We start from the raw sequence: 25,340 nt of genomic DNA on the forward strand, positions 1-25,340 counted from the left end.
ATATTTGACAAGGTCAGATAAACATTTGATGAGCGGACAAACATTAATATTCTCTGAAACTTTCGGCTCAACATGTTAAGAGCCTTCCATGTTAACTCCAGCTCCAAAATGCCAGAAAATTAACTGGAGAATGAAGCGCTGCAAGGACAAGGGCACCTGCTTCTTGGACACAGCAATTCAACGGGTGGAGCGCTTCCCGGCACGCCAATGCTGGTGAGGGGAAAGCATCGCCCATTGAATCGCGCCGGGTTGGGAACCCCACCTACTAAACTGCTTCATTGCGAGGCTCTTAAGCGGCTTCTGACGCTGCCCTCGCGAGAGCCGCAGAATCTACTCTGGGTTTCGCCACCTGCAGCCCAGCCGAGGAAGTTCCACCGCGCGCCCACCAGGGGGCATTGCAGAATCCCGGCTGCTCAGGCCAGACGCGGGAGCGGATTTCTCGCTTCCGTTCGTGCACGGAGCGGGCCGGTGAATTCTCGGTTATCATGGACCCCCCCCCAAGCTGCGCCTTTTAGATAACAGGCTGCATTGGCTTGGGGGGGGCGAGGGGGGAACGCAAAAAGATAACATTTCACACAAGAGAATAGAAAACGGAAAGTGCCTCAGCTTCCTCTCTTTGCCGGGGCGGAGAAACCGCTGCCCAGCCCTATCCCCCCCCCCCACTGTCTCCTATAGGCAGCTCTCACTTCCGCCTCCCCTAGCAGGGGAAGAGCCTCACAAGGAACCCGGAAAGCCTTCCTCCAGGAAAACCAGCTTGCCCCTAAGTGACATCTTCATCCTATCTCTACGGTTCCTTTTCCCCACACTCCTGGGCAGCCATGAGCGCGAAGCCACGCAGCCGCCAGGAGACTCTGGCTTTGCGGAAGCAGCTCATCGGGTAGGTGGTGATTCTGCTGAGAGGGGAGGGTGTCCTTCCAGAGACTAGAGGGTATTTCCTCCCCCCGCTTCCTTCCAGGTGTGCCCCTCTTGAGGTTGCCCACGTGACTCCGAGCCCGGCGTCGGTGCCTCAGGAAAACCAGTCCCATCCGAAACATTCAGCGTCCGGGACGTGTTCCGGCTCCTGGGTCAGATACCTTTAACCTGCTTGCCTCGCTCGGTTAATAGCTGCTACGTGGCAGGCGCGCTAGAGAGACCCGCAATATGCCCCGCTCGCTCCAGTCGCAAATCCCGCTCCGCCCCTTCCCATGGCATAGGATCCGGCTGCCTCGTGTGGGTTACCAGTTTGTATTTCTCATTCTCGCGGATTACCACAGAAAGGCACGCGGCCTAACAATACTGCAAAACGTTTAGGATATAGACTTAAAATACAGTCGCTCTTCTCCCACAGCTTTGTAAGATGCTTGCTTCGGTATACTGAATGCTGTTTTGATTTCTAATGCGCAGGAGCACATAAATGTAATGTACATGTGTTCTGATCCAGCAAATGTTTGAATTTCTAATGTGAGGATATAAAGCTCCCCCCCCCCGCCCCCGGTCAGGCCTTTTTATTGGTCTTTCAGAACAAAGTCCTCACACCTAGCCCAGTACTTGCTATCTCCTGACTATCCGTTCCATGCCCTCAATTCAAATTTCTGGTTTATTACTAGATGCATATCCCGCCTTGCTTTCAAGGAGCTCAAGGCAGCATACGTGGTTCTCTTTCTCTTCCCCCTCTCCCATTATCTTCACAATAACCCTGTGAGGTAGGTTAGGCGCTTAAATGGAGAACCAAGGTCACCCAGTCAGCTTTATGGCCAAGTGGGGCTCTGAACCCTTTCTAGAGGGGCCTGTCCAGGTGATGTTGGGGGCATAGTGTCAGCCTGTGGTTGTTGTTTTGCGAACAGATCATTTGAAGATCTGCCTACACACACATTAAACTGCCTAGGCCCTAAGATCAGTTTTGGAGGCCTAATGCTGTGATCTGCCACCAGGCATGTCCAAAGTCCATTTCAGGGGCTTAATCCGGCCCGGTGGTCAATTTAATCTGGCCCCTGTGGCAGTATATGTCCTGGGGTAAAATCCTTTAAAAAGCTCAGCAACTTCAGTCCCCCCCAAAATGTCAACAACTTTGGGGTAAAATTGTAAAAAAAGCTCAGCAATTTCGGTCGGCCCTCACATGTTCACTTCATCAGATCTGGCCCTCTTTGAAAAAAGTTTGGGCACCCCTGCCACTAAGGTTGTTGGGTACCAGGGGACAGGACCTTTGGTGACACCACACCTGTGGAATTACTTCCCACGAGTTTCCTTTTGTGGTGTTTAACTGGACTTTACAGACGTTATACTTCTGCCAAGCATTTATCTTACTGCTGACACCCCCATATTTGCTTTATAATCTGATGTTTGTGTTAATTTGTTTTGAGCATTTATAGTGTAAACCGCCTTATGAGGCTTTGCCCAAAAAGTTGGGGTGGAAATATTTTAAATAAATAAAATTACCTAAGAAAGGGTAATAGAGAAGAAAAATTGTAAGGTTCAATTTGTTTTATGATACTTGATTATTACCTCTGGCTAAACTCTTTAGCACTAACTTGGCAGAGCAAGTCTGGTAGCTAGCGCAGTGGATTCCCCTGCCTTGGGGGCTTTTAAGCAGAGATTGGTTGGCCATCTGTTATGGATGTTTTACTTGATTCCTGCATTGCAGGTTGGGCTACATGACCCTCTGGGTACTTTACAACTCTACAATTCTACAATGCTATGGCTCTCCAGTAAAGAACCACCACTGAAGAAACAACCTAATCCTTATCCTTGTTGCCAAATAAATACAAATAAAGGGATTGCTGTACTTCTAAAAGGTTTCTCTACAACTGACATATTGTAGACCTTTCAAAAGGAGAAACTTCTGGGAATGTGCTACAGAGGGCTAAGGAGGCTACTTTCAGCAGAGCATAGAAACTGAAACATGGTATATGAGGGGTATGCAAAAGGTAAAATTTATTCTTTAAGTCAGCCTTTGCCAACCCGCTACCATTGGACTATCATGACTGTCAGCTCCAGCCAGCATGGCCATAAAGCCTGGGGCTCAAGGGAAATATATCAAAATTTGTTCAGAATGTCAATGGCACCAAATTGGCAAAGGCTTCTCTAAGCAATAACCCCTCTTAGATTTTATTAGTGCAGAGGCTTTAAATTACTGCTCGTATTTCTTGAAATTTAGTATGATAAAAGTTTAGACTAATTTTTTAGTATTGAATTAGTAACAAGAATGGAGGGAATTAACTAAAAATTTTATTTTGAAACATTAGTTCATTGAACATGTTTAAAAAATGCAATAAATTTAGTGACGTGGGAGTATTTGCTTCTCATTTCAATTTTACTTTGTTTTTTTAATTCAGATCCTCCTGCAAGCTTTTTTTCCCAGAAGACCCTGTGAAGATTATCAGTGCAAAGGGCCAGTATATGTATGATGAAAATGGAAACAAGTACCTTGACTGTATCAACAACGTTGCTCAAGGCAAGCGTGAAACCACACTCTTGTTAATAAGCACTCACAGGCCTAAACTACATTTATGTGTACATTCTTGTAATGGTAACCTGCTGGCCCAATTTAAACTGGACAAAACTGATTCTGGCCAGTGAAACCTGGCTTGGAAAATCAGGGGCTTAAGTGTGTGCACTTAATCATTTCCCTGCACTTAACCTGTTCCTTATCGCATACACAGACATCCAAATTTGCCCCATGTGACAAATCTTTGATCTCTTCACAAATAACTCCAGTGCATGCCCATTAAAGCTCAGCCCTACAACTCCATAGCCAGCAGTGCCAGATTAGGCACCTGGATAGGCTGGCATGACATGGTAGGAAGGCAACTATTACGTCTATCTGTACAGCCTTTGTACAGGCATTGTTTGGCTAGCCAGTAAGCGAAGTCACCTATACCCTGACCTGATACAAGACCTCCACTGCTAGAGGGAATATGCCTTTGAATACCAGTTTAGAATCACAAGTGTGGAGAGTAGATATGCTCTCGGGTCCTGCTTGCGAGCTTCCCCATAGACATCTTGATTAGCCACTGTGAGAACAGGATGCTAGACAACGTGATCAGAGATTTTCCGAGGACTGGAGTAAATTTACAGAATATATCAAAACTGAATGTGAGGAGCAACTAACGCTTGTTGGCTTTCAAGAAGCTTTGTGAAAAAGACTGATAGAAATGTTGTTTAAAAAGAAAGGTTATGATTAAGAGATATAATGTGCAATATAAATGTAAGAAATGTGAGACGTAGTGAGAGTATGGAGAATTCTCAGATAGGCTGATGGAAGTCAAAAAAGATGTTTATGTCAAAACAAATGTTAAATCTGGAAAAAATGTTTATTGGAAAGTGAATAAAAATTATTTATAAAAAAAAAGAGAACAGGATGCTAGACTAGATGGGCCTTTGGCTCTTATGTTTTAAATTTTGCATGATTTTTTAAGGACATATATAAAATAAAGGAGTCAGAGCCAACATTTGTCTTAATAGCATTTATGGACACTTGGCATTCTCTCATCTTGCATCTTATTTTTCAGTTGGACACTGCCACTCAGAAGTGATCAGAGCAGCACATCAACAAAATTTGGCACTAAATACAAACTCTCGGTATTTGCATGACAATTTGGTGGACTATGCACAAAGACTCTCTAATACATTGCCTAAGAAGCTGTGCACTTTCTATTTTTTGAATTCAGGGTAAGTTTGTGACACATTGCTAATAGGACTTCTTCATGAGCACCATTTCAAGCTGCATTTCTTCTAAGGCTGCAGTCCTGTACATGCTCCCTTGGAAGTAAATATCAATTGAACTTAGAATGAAATCCTGCTTAGTAAGAATATGTAAGATGAAGCAATTAACTTTAAATTAGTCACACTAGAAATTAGTCACACTTTTTCATTGTAGGTCAGAAGCCAATGATCTTGCTCTGAGATTGGCACGGCAGTATACAAAACATGAGGACATACTTGTGGTGGACCAGTAAGTATATATATACTTTTAACAAAGTAAAATTATAAAGCAAACCTGGGAATTTTCCTTTAACTTTTGAAGAGAAAGTTAAAATGCCCAATGTAGACATGTTTTTACTAGAAAGTTGGGAGTGTCTTAGGGTTTATTCTCTTGCATCATTTTTTTACATTTGAATCCTGCCCTTCTTCCAAGGCGTCTCAGAGCAAGGTACGTGAGCTTCCCAGGCAACTTACCACCCAGGTACTTGTCAAGCCTAGACCTGCTTCTGTTTCTGAGCCAGAAGTACATCAGGTTCCTTAAGTCCATTTTCTGGGCCCCAGGTTGCATGTTGTCAACATCCAGGTACAGTGCATACAACCTTGCAGGAAATTACACTGTGCTACCAATGGAATGGGCTTCTTGACTAAATCGTAATTTATACTGTCATTACAAGAGCTTGAAGAAACAGAAAATTTATCTTCCAGGCAGCTGCTTGCCTTCTCCAGAAAGGGGCAACAGAATGAATATGTGAAGTGCTTAAGCACAGCAGCTTCAGTTTGGCAGTCTAAATGCTGCAAAATCTCTGGTAGTCCCAGTGAATTAATGTAGGCTTCACTGTGTGGTTCTACTGATTGTTTGTTTTTATTTAAAGTGCTTATCATGGACATCTGACATCCCTGATTGACATAAGTCCATATAAATTCAGAAATCTAGAAGGCCAAAAGGAATGGGTCCATGTGGTATGCAAAAGAGAGCGTACTTTGACCATTTTCCATTAATTTCTAATTCATCTAAGCTCTGATGATGTGAATAGCAATTACACTTTCTTTGGACAGGCTCCTCTTCCTGACACATACCGAGGATTATACAGAGAAGACAATAAGGATCCAGCTACAGCATATGCCAACGAAGTGAAAAAAATAATTGACCAAGCACAGCAAAAAGGAAGAAAGGTAAAATAAAGAGTTAAGTGGAATATAACCTTTCATCCGTCATATGTCAACCTGACTTTAATGTATTCTGAAAATTTTTCACATGTAATGTGTATATTTCATCTCAAGGAGTAACTGTGCTGAAAAGGTTTCAGATAATAATTTATCTTCTGCGTGTACATATACCATTTGCTCAATAAACAGAGATTCGTGTGTGTGGAAGGCAGGCAGGCAGCCTGGTACTGTATGAAGACTTCTGAATTAGGAACACAAAATGCTGATACAGCTTGAAATGTGGCATGCATACCGCTACTGACTTCACTTCATCTTATCTTTTCAGTTTGCTGCCTTTTTTGTGGAATCTTTACCAAGTGTTGCTGGACAAATCATTCCACCACCTGGTTATTTCCAAAAGGCAGCTGAGTGAGTATTGCTTTTTAACTTTCCTTATATATTTTCCCACTCCCAACTAAACTGCTTTGTTTGAGGTTCCGGCTAAGGACTTTTGGTGCTGTTGTGAACTCTGCCAAAGTTAAGCACTTTTAAATCCCATTGATTTCATTGGGAGAAATAGCCATGTGTCACACTGAAAACAACAAGGCTTAGAAGTGTGCAACTTTCTTTAATGGAAATAATTATCTTACTTGCTGTTCTATTTTGTCAGCACTGAACAATTTTTAGTTCATTGTGCTTATTGCATTTTTAATTTTAAGGAAATTTAATATTTTGAAGCACACAATCAAATATTCCAACTTTTAAAATGAGAATCAGCTACTAAACTAATTATAAATTTATTGGGTTTTATACTCCTTTATACCTGTATGTGTGATTTGGCTTTTTTAATAGGCACATACACAGCGCAGGAGGTGTATTCGTTGCTGATGAGATTCAAGTTGGCTTTGGAAGGGTTGGCAAACATTTTTGGGCATTTCAACTTCAAGGAGAGGATTTTATTCCCGATATTATCACCATGGGAAAACCAATTGGCAATGGGCATCCTGTTTCTTGTGTAGCAACGACAAAGGAAATTGCAGAGGCGTTTTCAGCAACAGGAGTGGAGTATTTTAACACGGTAACTTCCCAAATCCGTACTGTGTGACTGCAAACTACCTGTGAAAGTCATCTTTAATTAGACATTTTTGTTTAAGGTAAAGGTAGGTCTAGTCGCGGACTCTGGGTTTGCACACTCATCTCGCTCTATAGGCCGAGGGAGCCAGTGTTTGTCCGCAAACAGCTTCCGAGTCATGTGGCCAGCATGACTAAGCCGCTTCTGGCAAACCAGAGCAGCGCATGGAAACGCTGTTTACCTTCCCGTGGCACCTGTTTGTCTACTTGCACTTTCGAACTGCTTGATGGGCAGGAGCTGGGACTGAACGGGAGCTCACCGTGTTGCGGGGATTTGAACTGCCGACCTTCTGATCGGCAAGCCCTAGGCTCTGTGGTTTAGACCACAGCGCCACCAGTGTCCCAGTTTTCTTTAATGTACATTCATATAAACAGATGTAGTGTGCTGCTTTTAGAATTCCTTTCAATTCAGATTAGTCCACTACTAAATGTAAAAAGCTTATCTCTACTTTGTGATTTTCTTCCCCCGGCCCCGGGTTCAGTTTGGAGGAAATCCTGTGTCCTGTGCAATAGGTATAGCAGTCTTGGATGTGATTGAGAAGGAACAGCTTCAACTCCATGCCCTCCAGGTGGGAAGCTTCCTCATGGAACTACTCAATCAGCAAAAAGCAAAACATCCTCTAATTGGTGATGTCAGGTATCAATTTCTTAACAATCCAATCTTTATGCTTATAACTAGTAATTATTTCATCCTCTTTATAAAGAGAAGTACCTGCCTTACCGCCACTTGCCATTTTTTTTGAAATGGAGCATTAAATTTAGAAGCCAACTTACAAAATCTATGCATTGGCGCTTGTTGCCTTCTAACTGATATCCTTTTTCTTTTAAAAGGGGTGTTGGATTGTTCATTGGAGTAGATTTGGTGCAGGATCAAGAGAAAAGAACCCCTGCTACTGAAGAAGCAGCCATCATAATAACAAGGTATATATGGCTTCCCCATCACTAATCAACACTACTTCATTGTGTCCCCCCTCACTTTTTCTAGATTTCTTGTATGTTCAGAGTTGGTCATGTGAATATTACAAGTGGAGATAAGTGGAGCCTCTAAGCCATTCCTCCCTTTGCACTTACCTTCTATCCATCACAGGTATCTGTGGGTGTTTATTCCAAGAACCGGGGGCAGAGAATATACAGCAGGGGTAGGAAACCTGTGGTCCTCTGGATGTTGTTGGGATTCCCATCCACAAGAGATAAGAGTTGTAATTGGAGCATCACAGGTTCCCCACCCCAGCCTACAGCGTGAGTGCAGAGGGAAGAAAAGGAATGCACACCAACTCACTTTCACATAAACCGCATCAAAGCTGGATGATTCTTCTGCCTTCTTCCTTCCCAGTTTGAATCACAGTCCTGTCAGTAGCACCTTCCAGTTTGCCTGCAAGGACATTAGATGTGGAGCAGGTCTAGCTCATGCCGCTGATACTAGCATGGTTGAAGACTTCAGGCCTGCTGGGATCAGCTGTGCAACAGTTTCCCATTGGGAACTTGGATCACAGTCAATCCATGCAGAAAGCAGCTTTTGCCAATCCTGAGCTTGGTACTTGGGAAGTGCTGAGCCCAAGGCTTGCAAAGTGCTTTGTGCAGCAGTTCCCAAGTGCCTTTCAACCAAGCAACTGTCGTGTCAGCTACTTGGGAAGCCCTGTATGAGGGAAGTGGGACAATATAGCTGTCAATCAGCTGACTTTGTCCACCTGATTCAGAACATCCCCCACCTTGGTGTACTCTTTGAGACATGCGATAACAGAAAGTGTTCTTGGAAAATGGCTGGAGATCCCTATTATTTTAATGTAAACTGTGCTCATTTAACTGTGACATTTTTGTAACTTGCCTGGAACTATTTGGTAAAGGGTGGACTGTAAGCACAATATATGAAAGTAAGTATGGGGGTCAGCATACACTGAGGGCAACGGTAAGGGTCTGGCCAATCAACCATCTTTATAAGTTTATTAAACAGGATTCCTCTTCTATCTCTACCTCTGCTAAGTTATTCACAGTGAGATTCTGTGGTTTCTCTGCTGTCTGCTCATAACCTTTCTGGAGCAGACAGGCTCCCTGTTCATTGCAGGGAACTACTGCGATCAGCCTGGTGCAGAGTTCACTAGACACAAATCAAAACTGTCAGGTGCCGCCCAATTGACTTATTGAGTTCTGACATACTCTGAGTAGGCCCATTGAAATTAATAGTAATGACCAGTGCTTTTTTCTAGAAAAAGTGGCAGTACTCACCACAAAGTTGTTACAGCAAGTACCGCCAGGAAAAAAAGCACTGGGTAGGAGTAATAAATTATTAGTATTGTTGTATGCAGCCCATAATAAAAAACTGCATCATAATAGAAGAAGAAGAAGAAGAGTTTGGATTTGATATCCCGCCTTTCACTCCCTTTAAGGAGTCTCAAAGCGGCTAACATTCTCCTTTCCCTTCCTCCCCCACAACAAACACTTTGTGAGGTGAGTGGGGCTGAGAGACTGTGACTGGCCCAAGGTCACCCAGCAGCTGCATGTGGAGGAGTGGAGACGCGAACCCGGTTACCCAGATTACGTGACTACCGCTCTTAACCACTACACCACACTGGCTGAGCAAGGCAAAGAAATACAAGCTTTTGCAGCGGGAGACAGCCAAGTGGAGGCACTTCCTTCCCCCCATCGCTTCATCAATCCATCTCTGCCGCTCTCTCAAATGCTGATCAGAAAGAGGGTGGGATGTTGTGACACATACAATTTATTCTTGCAAAGACAAGTGTCTGCTTCTCTCTGTCTGCCCGCCCCATCCCCTTGATGCTGATGTTTTCCAACAGGTGCCTAGCTGGGCATGGCGGTGGCTGATGCTCCTCCAATACCTGTAGGTCTGTGGTAGGTCGTAGTTTCCTCGGCCAAGAATCGTGTGTGCCACGCCCCCTACGCAGGTTCTCCCATAAGGATGTCCAGTGGAGGTCCCCCCTCCCCAATTCTCTCCCAGAAAGGGCAGGTAGCCATAGGCAAGCTTAAAGCACCAGGGGACTGGCTAGTGGAGTGAAGGAGGTGCAGCAGCAACAGTCGCCAAAAGAAAAAATGTGCTTGCCAATATCCACCCTCCTGTGCCACTGTGGTTCAGCCAGCCATCCAGAGGACGCAGTTGCCCTTGCAATGGCGGTGGCAGCATGATCACCCAGCAAAAACAGGCAAAGGTCTCTGCTGCCCCTTCGCATTATGCTCTCTCTTCCCCACCCCACAAACAGCCTGGCCCATCCTGCCAGAGCAGCTCCCTCCCCCTCCCCCTCTCCGCCGTGCCCCAGCTCCACCCAATGTTGCAGCAGGGCACCTATGCGGGAAAATGCATGGCCCCACAACAAGCAAGAAGGGAAGGGAGTGTGTGCAGTCATTTTCTAACCTTGCCCTGTGACATGCTCAGCTTTGCCTCTCTGCCCTTGTCACCCAGGATCAGTTCCTCCTACCCAAATATCTGGCAAACAAGTCTATTCATAATTATATTTATTAATCTATGTGTTTTTTCCTAGAAAAAATAGTGATGGTACTGTATACCAGTGTAACCCGCCAGAAAAAAGCACTGGGAATGACTGACTTGGGTCTGCTCTCAGTAGTCTATTTGGATAGAACTCACAGTGTGCAAAAAGCCACTAGCTCTGGGGCCCAATTCTAGTCCATGGAGCAGGAAGTAAATCCCCTTTGCTGGTAGTGTTGATAAGCTCTTTGCAGCTACTGATAGCTTGCAGTGGTGCTTTTAGTAGAGACTGTATACTGTGGCAGTGACAGAATAGCTGACAAGAAATTTTACCACTAGTTACTTCAATCAGCCATTTTTTCCTTTTAAAAAAATCTAGATTAAAGGAAGAATTCATTATGTTGGCTACAGATGGTCCAGGCAGAAATGTGCTTAAGTTCAAGCCACCACTCTGTTTTAATGCAGAAGATGCAAAACTGGTTGCGGACAAACTTGATAAAATATTAACAGGTAAGGAAGGAAAGTACGCTGAGAAACAAATCCTGCACCTACACAGAACAAGATTTACATTGCTGAATGATTTAAAGTGTGTTTTACGTGTTGATTGTCTGTTATTCTTTGCAACTCAAGGGGGGGGGGGGCTAGGCATTTACTTTTAAGGCCCATGGAAGGAAATCAATTCTGTGCTATATGTATATGCACTGAGGCCCCAACACCTTCCCCACTGTAATGACTTCTTTCAGTATGCCATTTATGACATGCAAGTCTTCTCATACAGCTACCTTTCTCGGAGAAGGGGATTGGGGATGACCACATATTGAAACACTGTCAGCCATGCCGCTTTCCATGTGGAAACCCTTTGTTTTGGTTGCTATTTTGAGATGTAGCTACATTTAGTCTATATTCTGTTCTGCCCATTCCACCTGAATTCTGATGCAAGGAAGACGAACAACTGCCAACAGAAACACAATTGGACACTAAAAACAAGGGGCACACTATTCTGAGTCTAGCTCAGGAGCAAACAGAGGAACAGCATACAGTGGGTGGGGGAAGAAGATGTCAAAGAATCAACTTTAGCACCTTCAGGGATGAGAATAAAATTTGTATTGCTGGAAGAAAAACCAGTAATATTGGTCTTTGCCACAGGGAGATCATCTAATTAATACTGTTGAATATTCTACAGAGCTAGAGAAAAAAGAAGCTTAGAGAAAGTTCACTTCCACTACCTTCATATGGTAAGTATTCAGGTAATCTGATGATAAAAAAAGAGTCAAATACTCCATGAAGGAATCCAGTCAATTCATTAATCTAAATACACAATGAATGTACACAATTATATCCTAGCAATGTATAATCTACAATAAGCATGTTATTACAAAGTATTAAGGAAACTTTCACTGAGCTTTGAAATGTGGATATTTAATTCTTTCATTCCATCTCTTACAGGTTACAGACATGGTGCTGAATTCTACCATGTTTCTAATATATTTTACTTAAGCTACAATACCAAAAATACTACCTTTTCCAAACTACAATTATTAAATTTATTGTCTTTGTTGTAATACTGATAGTACATAAGTTCAAAGCTCTACAGATGTTATCTGTTAATCCAACTCTTCATGCAGTGGAGTAAAAATCAATTGATTTATCCAGAAAACAAACTGCTTTATTGGTTACAGAACCTAAACCACAACTTACACCCATTTCTGTTTATATTATAAAATTAGCACTTTCCAGTCATTTGTGGGCATGTTTTCTTCCTTCCTAACAATAAAGTAAGCAGCAGCTAAAGTTAGCAAAGCTTATACCTAAACATACGAACATTTTAATTATGTGGGAATCTTTTCTAAGTTTTGTAGGGATGAGCATTTCAGAGAAAAAATATTTTTTCCAAATGTTTTCAACAAGCAATTTTACATGGAAAGTGTTTACCTACCATCAAATCCATGTTATATTTTTCATTCAGGATCAAAGGGAGGTACTAAAGTACTATTAAAACAGATAGCAGATTTGGCTATGCTAATAAAAAATAACAGTTCATTCTTTAAGAAAAAAGTTTTACTTTTAGAGGACATAGATTTAGGAGCTACCCACCTACATTATTTAGAACTAATTTGCTGGTTGAAATTTTACTGTGTCCCTATCAGCAGTGACCTTATTTCATAGTATCTCTTCAGACTGCTGGCTCCTAGTGCACCAGTTACGGAAAGACAATTTTGAGCATGCTTTTTAGATTTTCTTTAGATGCAGTTACCTAAATTTCTATCTTTAAAAATAATACGCTAAAAAGTGTTTTAAAATTCAACTTGCTATCATTTAACCCGCACTAATACAATAAAATGGTGCTGACCAGAACCACAGCAGTAAACATGCCAAAGCACAGATGCATGGCAACAAATTCACATCCCGATGTGTCAAGACCATGTCCCTCTCTCTCAAAAAAGGCAAAAGCTACACCAAGCCACACATGGATCTGCACTACTTTTCCATTCTTTGCACATGAAAACATAGGAGAGAAAAAACACAGGATGCCAACAATTTGACATCATTTTGCCCCGTAAGAACTCAGTGAATGGAAGAGTATGGAACAATCCATAATTGCATGATGCAGAGGCCCACCACACAGGAGGTTAAGTGGAGGAAGAAAACCCCAGAGCAGTGCCTCATGATAGTTGAGACAACCTGCTTTTGGGTCAGTAGGGTTTGCTTACAGAAGCCTTTAACTTTTTCATGGGACAATTTAGAAATGAACAGATTACATTTAGCTATAAAAAGGCTAAATCACAGTCTTTTCTTTCAGGCTCTGTTCACTGCAACCACTCATGCTTTGACAAGCAAACTATGGGGGTCTATGAAAATGGTTAAAAAAAAACAAACACCAAGTAACTAGAGCTATGCTACATTCAGCAGCCATGAACTTTAATATTTAGGCCTAATTTGGGTCTCCTAAGATCTGCGCTTCGAAAATAAAATCAGTTTACAGATTGGTGCATCTTTACTCATAGTTGGCAACATACTTTTAAACCATAGCTAATGCTAACCAAAATTTAAAGCCGATGTCAGAACCAAAGTTAACACTAAATATGCTCAATGGTGAAAGAGGAAGCATTTGTATTAAGAGGAAAACACAATCTCTCACAGCCTTCCCATTACCTTAATTATGATTCAGCAGCAGGCTACAGCAGCGCTATGTTGCTTTGCATTCAATACAGCATATTTTAAATACCATGAGAGTTGAGGCAGCTTAGCATGCTGTAAAATGTGAAAAGGTTCTCCTTCTACAAAGTCCAGGCCATACTAGTTGATCTAATTTTTGCTAAAATAATACAAATTGAAGGCTGCTATAAGATAGAAAGTAGAAACAAAAGTAGTACTGAAAATCCAACTTTTTAGGCATCTTTAATATTATCTTAGCATTTTTAGCATTAAATGCTTAAATTCTAAACAATAGTTAATAAAGCACACAAGAGCACAAAGCCAGGCAGGTTGACAGTTTTAAGTGTGGTCTGTTATTTATCTACTTGAGCCTACTGGGTGGTTCAGACAGAATGTACATACTACATGAGATGCTGGAGGGCGAGGTTGTATATATAGTACTAAGCATGTTTCCCAATTTCTAAAAGCAGCTCAAGTGAGCTCAAATATACAACAAAATCAGACTTTGATGTGGCAAACATGTCTAACATTTTCTTGCGTGTGTAAATACAGCCTTGAGCCTCACACTGGTTTAAATGTCTAATTTTACAAGTAGATTCCTATTCCCCTAATTCCTACTCAAGCCAATCAGATGCAGTTATCCAATAAGTCCATGCATTTGCCTGAAAGCATCTCAACACCTATTCTGATTACCATTTCTTTCTTAGCTTTCCAATACATACTACTTTGAATCCATAACTGTTTAACCAAACTCACTGATCACTCATCAATTTTAGGGTTAGAACATGTTCCAAATCTGAACCCTGAAATTTATGCACCAGCCACCATCATTTCTACTGAAATTCTAGTAGGCGTTTCCCCTGAGCTACAATAGGATAGCTGGAATAATGGCACAGGATACTAGATTATGCTTTTTTATTCAAAAGCTAAGATAGCATCAATATCCATGTCATGGTGAATCAGAACACATGTAAAATACCTTACAATACATTAGATTCCAAAAAGGTACCAAAAAGTACAGTAAAATTAACACTTCCATTAGAGGAAATGTATGACACAAAACCAATACAAAATAAAAAGGTGGAAAGTGACACTGGTTCCCTAAAATGCATCTCATTCTGTACAACTGGAATAACGTAGTTCATAGTTAACTCCAAGAGGCAGTCCCTAGATGCAGAGCTGCAGCTTTAAGCAGACCATCAAAATCAGTTTCAATTTAACCTATCAATAAAATCATTAATCTTCAGCAAGGCTGAAATTTACACACCACACTGTCTAGACAACTATTATCTGTAAATATTAAACAAAGACATTTCCAGGGAGCTCTTCAGATACACATAACAGGCCATAGAAATGTATTGTAAAGTTAATTTTGGTACATAATTGTAATGTCCATCTACAGCATTGAGTACAAAACCTATGCAGTTGTTTTCTGCATTACAGCGTGCCACTGCATACCTGAATACCTTTTTGATCAATATGGCTTGTAGTTATTCTGATGACCACGTCTTGGAGCTTTCCCATAATTTGAACTTCCTTGACCTATAAACAAGAGATCAAATGCATTAAACTGCTATTAAGTTATGCTTGCATATACCTAATACAGTTCTCTTTACTTACTGTAATCATAGCCCGGTCCATATCCAAAATACCCATATCCTGAATAATCATAGCCTCCATAGCCATCATAACCTTCCTGATAGCCGTATCCTTGACTCCCATAACCCTGGTTCCAGTAATTGCCATAACCTGGACTCCAATTTTGACTTTGAGCTATAGAAAGGAAAACCATCCACAAAATCCCATTTTAGTATAGAGTTTTGTTTTAGAATGTGTCCATACTAACGTACTGTGCATAATACGTACCTCTTCTTCCACCTCTTCCTCGGCCACCCCCAGATCCAAATTGTTGTTGCTGATACACTTCTTTCGGTTGTGCAACCTTTATCTCACACTGGGGAGGGGAAATCAAGGTTTTTATTTTAAACACTTCCTTCCAACATTTATCTATGGTTGAAATAATGTGATTTTTTAATTTGAATAGAATTCCCACATGTTATTAACATACATTAGGCTCAGAGTAGATTCACGTTTTCATCTGACTCTCTAGCTACTGAATGGAAAGAGGCAGGACAGCAGGACTTTTAAACACTTATCTTCAGTGTGCATCTTAAAAAGACTCAAATCACTAGAATTTATCATGATTAAAGTTGATGGCAGCCTCTCTCTTTTAGTCCATTTATTCCATGCACAATTGCCCTCCAAATAACAATGCTATGCATGTCAACCTGCTGTCCTAGGATTCTAAGTCAACAGCATGCAAATTCCCTTTAAAAGTTTTCTATCAAATGCTTTCATTCAAAACAGTCCCCTCTGTGGTCAGTTAGGCAACCTCCTTTGACTTGTTTGGTATGGCAAAGCACATCCTAAACAATGGAAGCTTCGCCTTACAAAGAATATGGTGGTAAGATTATGTATTTTAATCAATTTTTTAAAATTAAGCCAGGTTTTTTTCCAAAAGTCTGTTTTTAACCAGTTGTCCTGGCACTTAAGGTAAGTAAAACTACAGAAAATAATAGAAGTAAAGATTACTGCCCCTTTGTCCCCGATTTCTTCCAAAAAGTCTTTCCAGACTAATGGAAAGGGGTGTGTTTGCTACTCCTGAGCAATGTGGGGTACATAAAACTGGGCAGAGTGGAGATCCATTCACACAGTGTTGTTGCCTGAGTTGGGATTTCAAGAAGCTTTTCAGGAACAAGGGCAATTGCAAAACTATTTTGTTAACTTTCCTTGGTTCATTTATCTTAAAATGCTATAGATGTTTTAAAAACATTGGTTTGATGTCTATAAAACTTGCAAAGGAAGTCCCAAACTCCATAATTACACTGGTCTCTTAAAAAGTGACCATTCTATCTTAAGGTTTGACATCTGTGCTAAAACTATTAATAATTTTTTGGGCTTCTACTAGACACAGGGACTAGCAAGATAGGTGCTAGATCAGGCATAGGCAAACTCAGCCCTCCAGATGTTTTGGGACAACTCTCCCCATCCCTGACCACTGGTCCTGTTAGCTAGGGATGATGGGAGTTGTAGTCCCAAAATATCTGGAGGGCTGAGTTTGCCTACTCCTGTGCTAGATATTGGAAATGCTATCCAGCATAACATAAATCAAAGAGCCCTGGGCTATTATATGCTCTGTCTTCCCTCCCTACAGGCTCAATTGAGTTACTTTCACACTGCATCCACACCAACAAACTATGGTTGTATGAACTCTGCAAATCAAGATCAAAAATTAATGATGGTCTAAAAGGGTCACACAACCTATAGCAGCACTAAATAAATAAAAATAAAACCACTATCTATATTTGTACCTATTCTTAACCACAAAAAGGAATTACTGTAAAAATATTTTTGGGGGGTGGGGAGCACCAAATATTGTCCTCACTCAGGGCACTGTATTACCAAAGTCACACATACATACATACATACATACAAACACACACACACACACACACGCCCGGGTCTATATGGCAGTTTGAAATGCAACATCCAACTTGTTTCCATGGAAGCTGTTCCGGAAGGAAGGAAGGAAGGAAAGAAGGAAGGAAGGAAGGAAGGTGCTCCTTGAATTGTATAGGGGTTTGCAATCGTGATTTGATGTTACATCTGATCCACCTTGCTAACAAAGATCATTTGTGGAAACCATATGGATATCCTTCCATTATTTTATGTCCTTCAACTACTCAAGCAATGTGGCATTTCACCAATGGACACTACTAACTAAAATCAGTATTGCCATTTTATTTTCTGTAACCTAGAGAAGAATAATTAAGTAACTACCAGCTCTTGTTTCTGGAAACACTAGACTCTGAAGACTTTCAAATAAGCACTTGTAGTATTGCAGCCTTAAACTTTCAAGTGAATGATCTTACGCTGGTTCCTTAAATGTGTACAAATTGCATGTCATTCTTTGGCTGTCTCTTAAGATGTTATTCTATTGTGCAGATGGCATGGGGGCTGCATGAGCAAAAGACTGTAAGCATTATTGCGTTCCAAACCTATGGGCGCAGTTCAGTCCCTGTGCATAGCTTCCATGCACAAAGACGCTCATAGAATAGAACAGCCTTGTTTTCTTCATCCAGCTGTAACACATGGTGTGTGCAGGGATCATCGCAGGCCTTTACACAAACGGGTGTGTGGGTGTGGTTGGGTGTGACACTTGTGTGAAAGGGAGGAGAAAAAGAAAAACAAACTTGTGTGTCTTATAATGATCCTACATATACAAGTAGATTAGATCAACCACAATCAGGTTTCGGTTGTTATGGGACCTAGTTAATAAGGCATGGTTGTTGAGGAAATATTAACATTGAAAGCTTATATACCCAGAGATAGTATTTTAGAACAAGGGTGTCTTCAGCTCTGAACAAACAAACTATAAATGCTATGCAGCAGTAAATATTTTCCAACTGTATTTTCACATAAACACAAATTAACCACTGTATGAACAGCCCCTAAAAAAAAAAATTATAGTTAGTTCATTAAAACATGAATACCCACCTTGCTACCACTGACATTGTGGAATTTTTTCTCCAAAATCTTTTTCACTGGATCTTCTTCTTTAAAGGTGATGAACACAAACCCCCTTCTTTTATTGGTCTTTGGATCCATTGGTAGTTCAATTGCCTCAATCTAATGAAACATAATTTCCATTCAAAGTTTCATAAATTTCACTGCATTGCTGTACCTTATAACTCCATCCTGCAAGTCTCAGATTTCAGTGTACAATTGCCCAGTGTTAAAGTAAGTTGAATTCAATGGTTAAGTTCTAAGATTTTCTTGGAAGAAAGCAACAACTGGGTTTCATAAGCAAATGGTTAGTGCTTTATGAAACTATAATGGGGGGAGGCCTTTGGTCTACTGACTTGTCAAATTATTACATCCAAGGCTCAATCCCTCAGACTGAACAGTGTTTATCAGGAAAAGTTTTAAGATCCTAAAAAGCAGTATCATTTAAGACCGTATCAGTCAGTGTCAGATCTAGCTACTACAGTATGCAGTGATACATGGTTTTATGTAGGACTATCAGGGCATTTCCAATTCCCATATTTTTCCCAACTATGGGTTGGTTGAAAGACTGACAGATCAGGTGCATGAATGTGTACATATCATGTAGCAGTCAATATGACTCTAGAGCCCAAAGTATACGCTATATTTCCAATTATGTAATTCTGAATCTGAAATTCTCATGTGAGAATAGGATGCTGGACTAGGTGGGCCTTTGGTCTGTTTCAACATAATTCTTATTTTCTTAGTTCCTATTCTATTTAAACTCTTTCCCTGATTACACACCTCTCCAAACTCTCCAAAATATTCTCTGATTTTGTCTTCTGCTGCTTCTGGGTTAAGTCCACCAACAAATATTTTCTTCACAGGATCCTTTTTCATTGCCATTGCCTTTTTAGGATCAATCACTCGGCCATCCAATTTATGTTCTTTCTGTTCCAAAACCTACAAAGTAGTTTAATAAATCAGAATGAAACTGGCAGGACATACAAAAGTATTAAAATGTTAGGGTTTGAATCATTTCAACTCACTTTGTCGACACTTGCTGCCTCTTTGAACAGTATGAATCCAAAACCTCTTGATCTGCCTGTGTTAGGATCCATCTTTATTGTGCAGTCAGTCACTTCACCAAATTTTGTAAAGTAGTCTTTCAAGTCTTTTTTGCTTGTATCCCAACTGAGACCACCAACAAACATTTTCCTGAAAGAATGTTTAAATGTTAACTTTAATGCAGCAGCAAAATGGTATAGCCTAAGGTGCTTACAATTATGAAAGTCAGTGTCTTAACATGCAACATAAACAGGCAACTGATGTCATCAATTTCCTTTAAACTGTGACATTAAATCTCACTTCCCAAATATGCATTTAGATTTAACTACCAGAAAATAAGTACAAAGTGTTATATTAGAAGTTCAATTTCCTCCCAAAGCAGTCTATTTCAGGTTTCAGCTGTCTGTAACAAAAACTAAATACAAGGTTAAAATATTATGCATGCTACACATTGATATTGTAAGTGGAAAAAATATTGCAACTCATATTGTCATTTCTAGTCTCATCAAAACAGGTATAAATGAGTACCTGTTTTACTTTCTATGATTATTGCTCAATACTTTTAGTAACTTATGGACATGCTGCATACTCCTCTGTCATTTCAAAAATCAAGCATGTAAAAGAAGCCTACCAAATTTGCGCATCATAACCTTTTTATGTTGATTTGAATGTCTTACGTTACTGATACAACAGAAATAAGACTTAGCAGTTTCATTAAGCCACATATTGGGAATCACTACTCACAACACATTTCTTAACCGTTCCTAAGATGCGTCTCGTCATAGGAGCGTCACTCAAACAAGTTAGTCCCAAATGGTTAATAAAATGAAAAGAAATAAAAAGCATAGTCTTACAAAGTTAAAAAAGTATCAACTGACTGTTTACAGTCAGTGTTTATCCTACAGTTCAGGTAAGAGACCATGTGAAATTCTATTTAGCATTTGCTAAGCAGTCTGGAATATTGTTTACTTGTATCATAAAATTTGTGTTCTATTCCTAAAGGGAGAAAGAGTGTTACCTGGCAGCAGCAAAAAGTACTATGATGCTTTTTAAAAGCATAAATGTTTGTAAGCAACCTACTTTTATCAAATGCATTAAAAAAACCCAAGATTAATATAGAAACTGCTTAGTTGTTTGATCAAGTTTTGTTTATACATTCACTGCTCCTGTTTCACAAAAAATGTTGCCCATTTAAGTATGAAAGCTTAAAAAGCATCTCCATTGCTGCAAAGCCAATAAAATAGCATGGAGCCAAGTGAAGGGGTTTTACTTTGTCCAATTGCTTTTTAGGAGAGTCTCTCAACTGAAATCGCTAACGAAACATTAAAAAAATGGGAGTGGGGGGACGCGGCAGAACTGATGGTCAAATGTGGTCCAAGAATTTAAGGCAAACTGCTCAGTTTCACTTCAAGGAGGCTACTTTTTAAGATACCAAACTTCCTAAACAAGAACGCACCTATGGGAAAGTGTCCCGCGCTTCACCCAACTACCATCGACTTCCGTCAAGCGGCAAGAGGAAGCGAGTCAGTGTATTTGAGGAAAGCACGCAAGCAGGCGGGGGAGAAGGGGGCGGGGGATATGAGATATCTCTTCAAATTTTGTAGATCTGCAACCCTATTACGCGGTGCCTACACACCGCTAAGCGATCGCGCCAAAAAAAGCGCGCAAGGAAAAACTCGCCGCAGCTCCGAAAAGCAAAAAAAATGCGCCCAGCCCCTCCCCCACCACCACATGGCGCCAACAAAAGGCAGCTCCAGAACAAAGGAGGAGGTCCCGCCGTCGCAGCCCAGGCCCGGCTTATTGTGTGCTTCAGCCCCAAAAGCAAAGTCGCGAGGGAAGCGAAGCGCCCCCCCCCGCCCCGCTATAGCGCAACAGCTAACCTTTGTCCAAAAAACCCCACATTCAAACAAAAGCCCGTACCAAGCAGGAAAAGGGCGCGCAGGGCTGAGGCGAAGCGGCAGGGCCTCGGGCCTGTCATCCCGAGCATATTTCTACGGCCCGGCCCGCCTGACGCCGCCAGAAAAATAAAGGTGAAGATAAGATTAGGAAGCAGCTCTGCTCACCCCGCATCCTCCTCGTTCTTGCTGGCGTTGATCTGGTCGCCTTCGGCTCCGTTCTGGCTCCCAGCGGCCTCCGCCGAAGCCTCCGACTGCCCCGCCGCCGCCTCTTCCTCCGTCGTCGCCGCCGCCGCCGCCGCCGCCTCCTCCTCCTCCTCTTCTTCTTCTTCCTCGGCTACGGCCACCGCCGCCAGCTCCTCTTCCTCCTCCTCCTCCAGCTGCTGGTCCGGCTGCTGCTCCTCATCGCCGCCGCTGGCGGAACCCTCGGCCGCTGCTGCCGCAGCCTCGTGCCCATTTTGGGTGGCGCCGAACTGGTGCTCCACCTCGGCCATGGTCGATGCTGCCGCTGCCTCGAACCTGCGCGAGCGACAACAACGGAAGTCCCCCGCCCTCCCGTCAGTGGGGCCTAGCAAGGGGAAGGAAGGCGCCTCTCCGGGTGCCCAAGCCGCCTCTCAACCACCCGCCTTCCCCTCTCGGGGGCTCTCGGAACTCACGTTTAAAGAGCCGCTCCCCTCACGATCTCAGGCGACCCCGCGATCCGGTTCCACGAGCCTCTTGCTGCCGTAGTCGTCAGCCGCTGCTCCGCCCCTCCCGCGCAGTTCCTGACGGACGAGCAGACACGGCAGTTCGGCGCTACCCGAAGGGGGAAAAGCACGTTCCCGCGCCGCTTCCTTTTATAGACTCCTCGGGGCCGCGCGAGCACCCTCCAGCAAGCCTCCCGCTCATTGGCCGAGCGTAGCAGGCACCCGCATAGAAGGGCATTTCTCATACGTCGCGGGTAGGCCCATGCGCTCTCTTCACCTCCTACTCCTAGCTCTGCGGCCTGGCCTAGGCCTGCGGCTAACCTGCGGGAATGTCGAAATAGAAACCTAGAGGCCTCACAGTTAAAAAGGCAGAGAGCGCGAAGGAGTCCTCCCCCTTCCCCTTGAGACCACCAATTCCCGTGTGGGAGGAAGCACTATTAATCTCTCAACACAAATATCCCCGAATAAGCATAGCTGGTTGCTCTGAGGCACCGGCAGCAACCAGCCCCCACAGCCTCGAGCGGCGCCTCCCCACCGCACTTCCCCAGCAGGCCAAAAACCGCCCGCTTCGCCGCCCAGAGCGGAAGGCTGAGGGAATGGAGACGCCGACTGCTCCCGCTCTCTCGCTGTCTCTTTCTCACCCCCGCCCCACGTAAGGAAGCAACGGGGATCGGAGCTGCTGCTGTCACTCCGCTGTGCTCGCTCTCGGAATATGGCCCGGTGATTGGGGTGAGGCCCACTGCAGCGCCCAGAAGCAGGAGGTCACTGCTACATAACCCTCCAACATTTCCCCGATGAAAACAGGGACGCCCCACTCCATAACGATAATTTTACTACAGTATTTATACCCCACACATATTACTGAGTTTGTACCAGCCACTCTGGGCAGCTTCCAACATATATAAAAACATAATAAAACATTAAACATAAAAAACCCCTTCCCTATACAGGATTGCCTTCAAACGGCTCGGGGGTCAGATAATGCCATACCCTCCAACATTTCTCCGATGAAAATAAGGACATCCTAAGGGAAAGTGGGACATTCCGGGATCAAATCAGAAACCGGGACAGCTTCTCTGAATCAGGGACACTTGGAGGGTCTGCTGCTAGGATGGGCCACTGCTGGGCCACTGCTGCTTCCTCCCCGCATGTGGCTGTGGGGATTGAGACTCCTGACCTGAGAACGAGAGTCAATGGGGGCAAATGAGTGGAAGCAGCTGTCTGTGATTCTTGCAAGCCACGGCTGCCCAAGCAGCAGAAGTAGCTGCAACTTGGACTAGCTTTGTTTGGCCTTTCGGGTTTATATCCTGTGAAGGGATACTTCAAATAAATAGGGGTAGTGGTGTCCTGAAGTGCCTTCTTTTCCCTTTCCATGCTGACAGGGCCATTCCTTTTTACATACAGTATGTATAACTTGAGGGACACGGGTGGCGCTGTGGGTTAAACCACAGAGCCTAGGATTTGCCAGAAGGTCAGCGGTTTGAATCCCCGCAACGGGGTGAGCTCCCATTGCTCAGACCCTGCTCCTGCCAACATAGCAGTTCAAAAGCACATCAAAGTGCAAGTAGATAAATAGGTACCACTCTGGCGGGAAGATAAACGGTGTTTCCGTGCCCTGCTCTGGTTCGCCAGAAGCGGCCTACTCCTGCTGGCCACATGACCTGGAAGCTGTACGCCGGCTCCCTCGGCCAATAAAGCGAGATGAGCGCCGCAACACCAGAGTCGACCACGACTGGACCTAATGGTCAGGGATCCCTTTACCTTTATGTATAACTTGTACACTACATTCTGTGCCACTAACAGGACAGAATACTCCTAAAGGCACGCAGCCTTAGGTTAACACAAACATTAATACATCCAAAGAATTGGGGAATCCAATCTCAGCACAGTTGCCTCTCTAAGGAGCAGAATAAAGCATATCTTTATTCTGGGAATTTCCTCTTTGCCAGCATTATCAGCTATGTCACTCTATTATCAAATAGTTTCTCTATGTTGGGGGATGGGGTGGCAAGACCTCCCAAATCCCTAGATTCAGTAAAAGGTGAGCAAACTGATAAATTATTTAATTTAGCAAGTTAACCTCATGAGGCCAGGTTGGTGGTGGCTAGCCATGGGTGGGCCATTGAAGAAACAATGGTGCTGATATCCAGTCACTAGCCCTTCAAGGGAAGATAACTAAATTTGTGAACCAGTTGCAGAGGGTGTGATGTCATCACAGGAAAAAGTGCCTTTTGCAGCAGGTTTTTGAAACTGAAGTTGCCAGAGTGACAGGTGGCAATAGGATGCACCAGGAGACCAGGAACAGAGGTGCTTGGCAAGGAACTGTATTGGCACCCCTTTCCCTGTCCCCTTGCACCCTTGGCATGGAAATGTTGACTGCCCAGAGCAGTGGAGGAACAGCCCAGGGAGTGCATGGTTGGGTAAGCAGACTTATGGCTACTCCGAACCAGAGTGGAATGGTGTGATTTTAGCGCTAACCTAGCCATTCCCTAGGTATGTCCCTGCCAGGGAGCATGGCTGGTTTCTGCCACGGACTCAAACTTACTGAAGGTGAGGAAGCAACAAAAGACACTCTTGAGGTGTAATGTTCTGCACCCTTCCATTGAAGGATTCAGGTTGTAAATATGTGTAAATAAACCGTAATTCATAATACACTATAGCCTCGGTTGTGCCTTAATTTTCTAAAGTAAACACAAACCCTGGTTAAGTGCCAGGATCTCTGGAATCTTGTGTACCGCTTGGCTGAGACTGAGGTAGCCTGCAACTATATATCTTGGCCCAGGATGTTGGTCTTTGTCAGGCTTCGGTTTCATGCAATATTCGGCAAAATGGTTGATGAGTCTCTGTACAGCTACCTTGGAGTGCGCTGTCAAGGCTGTGTTGTCATCTGCAAACAACTCTTGGATAAGGACCTGCCACACTTTCATCTTGGCACGGAGACATGTCAGGTTGAGCAGACCCCCGTTGCTCCTTGATTGAAAGTACACCCCGTCTTCAGTCAAGCTGAAGGCATATGAGAGCACCAGGGAGAAGAATATGCCAAAGAGAGTTGAGGTGAGAACACAGCCCTGTTTCACACTGCTCTTTATAGGCAAGGCATCTGAGGATGAGCCATCATATTGGATGGTGCCACACATGTTCTCATTGAAGAAAACAATCATATTGTGAAGCTTAAGTGAGCGTTCTATCTTGTTGAGCAATGTGAAATCCTTTTGACGTGAGTAGGTCAAATGTTACATATATAAAATGCTTTCACACATAACATGCTTATAGCCCATATAAAACATTTTGAAGAGAACTTGGGGTCCGCTTTGAAAATAAACAAATAATTATTATTCTGCCTCAGAAAAGCCATTCTTACCCCTGTTTTATTTTTCTCACACCTCATAGCCTGCCCTGTCCTCCTTTCCTGCTCTTATTTCCTTCAGTCAGCCTAACATCTTTCTCATAACACATTGTCTCCACAAAGCCAGAAACTACGCAGGACTCCAGGTTCTATTGATTTAGCCCTAGGGGGGAGGGGGGTGTCTCTGCTGCAAACAGCATCTGCAGCCATCAACTCAGCAAGACATTCCTGTCTCCCACTTTTTCACAGGT

At 43.0% G+C, this 25,340-nt stretch overlaps 2 protein-coding genes across 11 annotated transcripts; one reads left to right on the plus strand and one right to left on the minus strand.

Moving 5' to 3' along the window:
* Window positions 1-56: 56 nt before the first annotated feature.
* PHYKPL (5-phosphohydroxy-L-lysine phospho-lyase) lies at window positions 57-15,511 on the plus strand. Of its 9 annotated transcripts, none has more exons than XM_083428681.1 (14): window positions 66-877; window positions 3,312-3,430; window positions 4,488-4,647; window positions 4,856-4,930; window positions 5,114-5,263; window positions 5,553-5,640; window positions 5,737-5,853; window positions 6,173-6,255; window positions 6,679-6,904; window positions 7,440-7,594; window positions 7,789-7,878; window positions 10,773-10,903; window positions 11,577-11,628; window positions 11,840-12,054. In XM_083428681.1, the coding sequence occupies exons 1-13, from the start codon at window positions 819-821 to the stop codon at window positions 11,597-11,599; spliced, it is 1,476 nt and encodes a 491-aa protein (XP_083284807.1). In that variant the 5' UTR covers window positions 66-818; the 3' UTR covers window positions 11,600-11,628; window positions 11,840-12,054. The 9 variants fall into 9 exon arrangements, with proteins under 9 accessions (XP_083284815.1, XP_083284807.1, XP_083284814.1 ...); XM_083428683.1 differs by lacking the exon at window positions 66-877 and adding an exon at window positions 1,053-1,209; XM_083428685.1 differs by lacking the exon at window positions 66-877 and adding an exon at window positions 1,115-1,213.
* HNRNPAB (heterogeneous nuclear ribonucleoprotein A/B) lies at window positions 11,676-24,625 on the minus strand. Of its 2 annotated transcripts, none has more exons than XM_083428697.1 (8): window positions 24,442-24,625; window positions 21,714-22,064; window positions 21,226-21,576; window positions 19,144-19,312; window positions 18,899-19,057; window positions 18,107-18,238; window positions 15,416-15,503; window positions 11,676-15,091 (listed from the first exon to the last, which is right to left on the minus strand). In XM_083428697.1, exons 3-8 carry the CDS (start codon window positions 21,549-21,551, stop codon window positions 15,024-15,026), a joined length of 942 nt encoding a protein of 313 aa, XP_083284823.1. In that variant the 5' UTR covers window positions 21,552-21,576; window positions 21,714-22,064; window positions 24,442-24,625; the 3' UTR covers window positions 11,676-15,023. The 2 variants fall into 2 exon arrangements, with proteins under 2 accessions (XP_083284823.1, XP_083284822.1); XM_083428696.1 differs by lacking the exon at window positions 24,442-24,625 and adding an exon at window positions 15,170-15,322 and having other exon boundaries at window positions 21,714-22,464.
* Between the last annotated feature and the right edge of the window lie 715 nt (window positions 24,626-25,340).

This window comes from Podarcis tiliguerta (genome assembly GCF_965153285.1).
Source record: "Podarcis tiliguerta genome assembly, chromosome: 2".
Lineage (NCBI taxonomy): Eukaryota > Metazoa > Chordata > Lepidosauria > Squamata > Lacertidae > Podarcis > Podarcis tiliguerta.

Excerpts from the sequence above, each read along its gene's own strand:
- PHYKPL (XM_083428681.1), top strand. The coding sequence starts at position 819 with ATGAGCGCGAAGCCACGCAGCCGCCAGGAGACTCTGGCTTTGCGGAAG. Across the intron at positions 7,595-7,788 it reads CCTCTAATTGGTGATGTCAG|GGGTGTTGGATTGTTCATTG; the intron begins GTATCAATTTCT and ends TTCTTTTAAAAG. Across the intron at positions 10,904-11,576 it reads ACTTGATAAAATATTAACAG|AGCTAGAGAAAAAAGAAGCT; the intron begins GTAAGGAAGGAA and ends AATATTCTACAG.
- HNRNPAB (XM_083428696.1), bottom strand. The coding sequence starts at position 21,551 with ATGGCCGAGGTGGAGCACCAGTTCGGCGCCACCCAAAATGGGCACGAG. Across the intron at positions 19,058-19,143 it reads AGGCAGCAAGTGTCGACAAA|GTTTTGGAACAGAAAGAACA; the intron begins GTGAGTTGAAAT and ends ACTACTTTGTAG. Across the intron at positions 15,323-15,415 it reads AGGAAGAGGTGGAAGAAGAG|CTCAAAGTCAAAATTGGAGT; the intron begins GTACGTATTATG and ends TCCTTTCTATAG.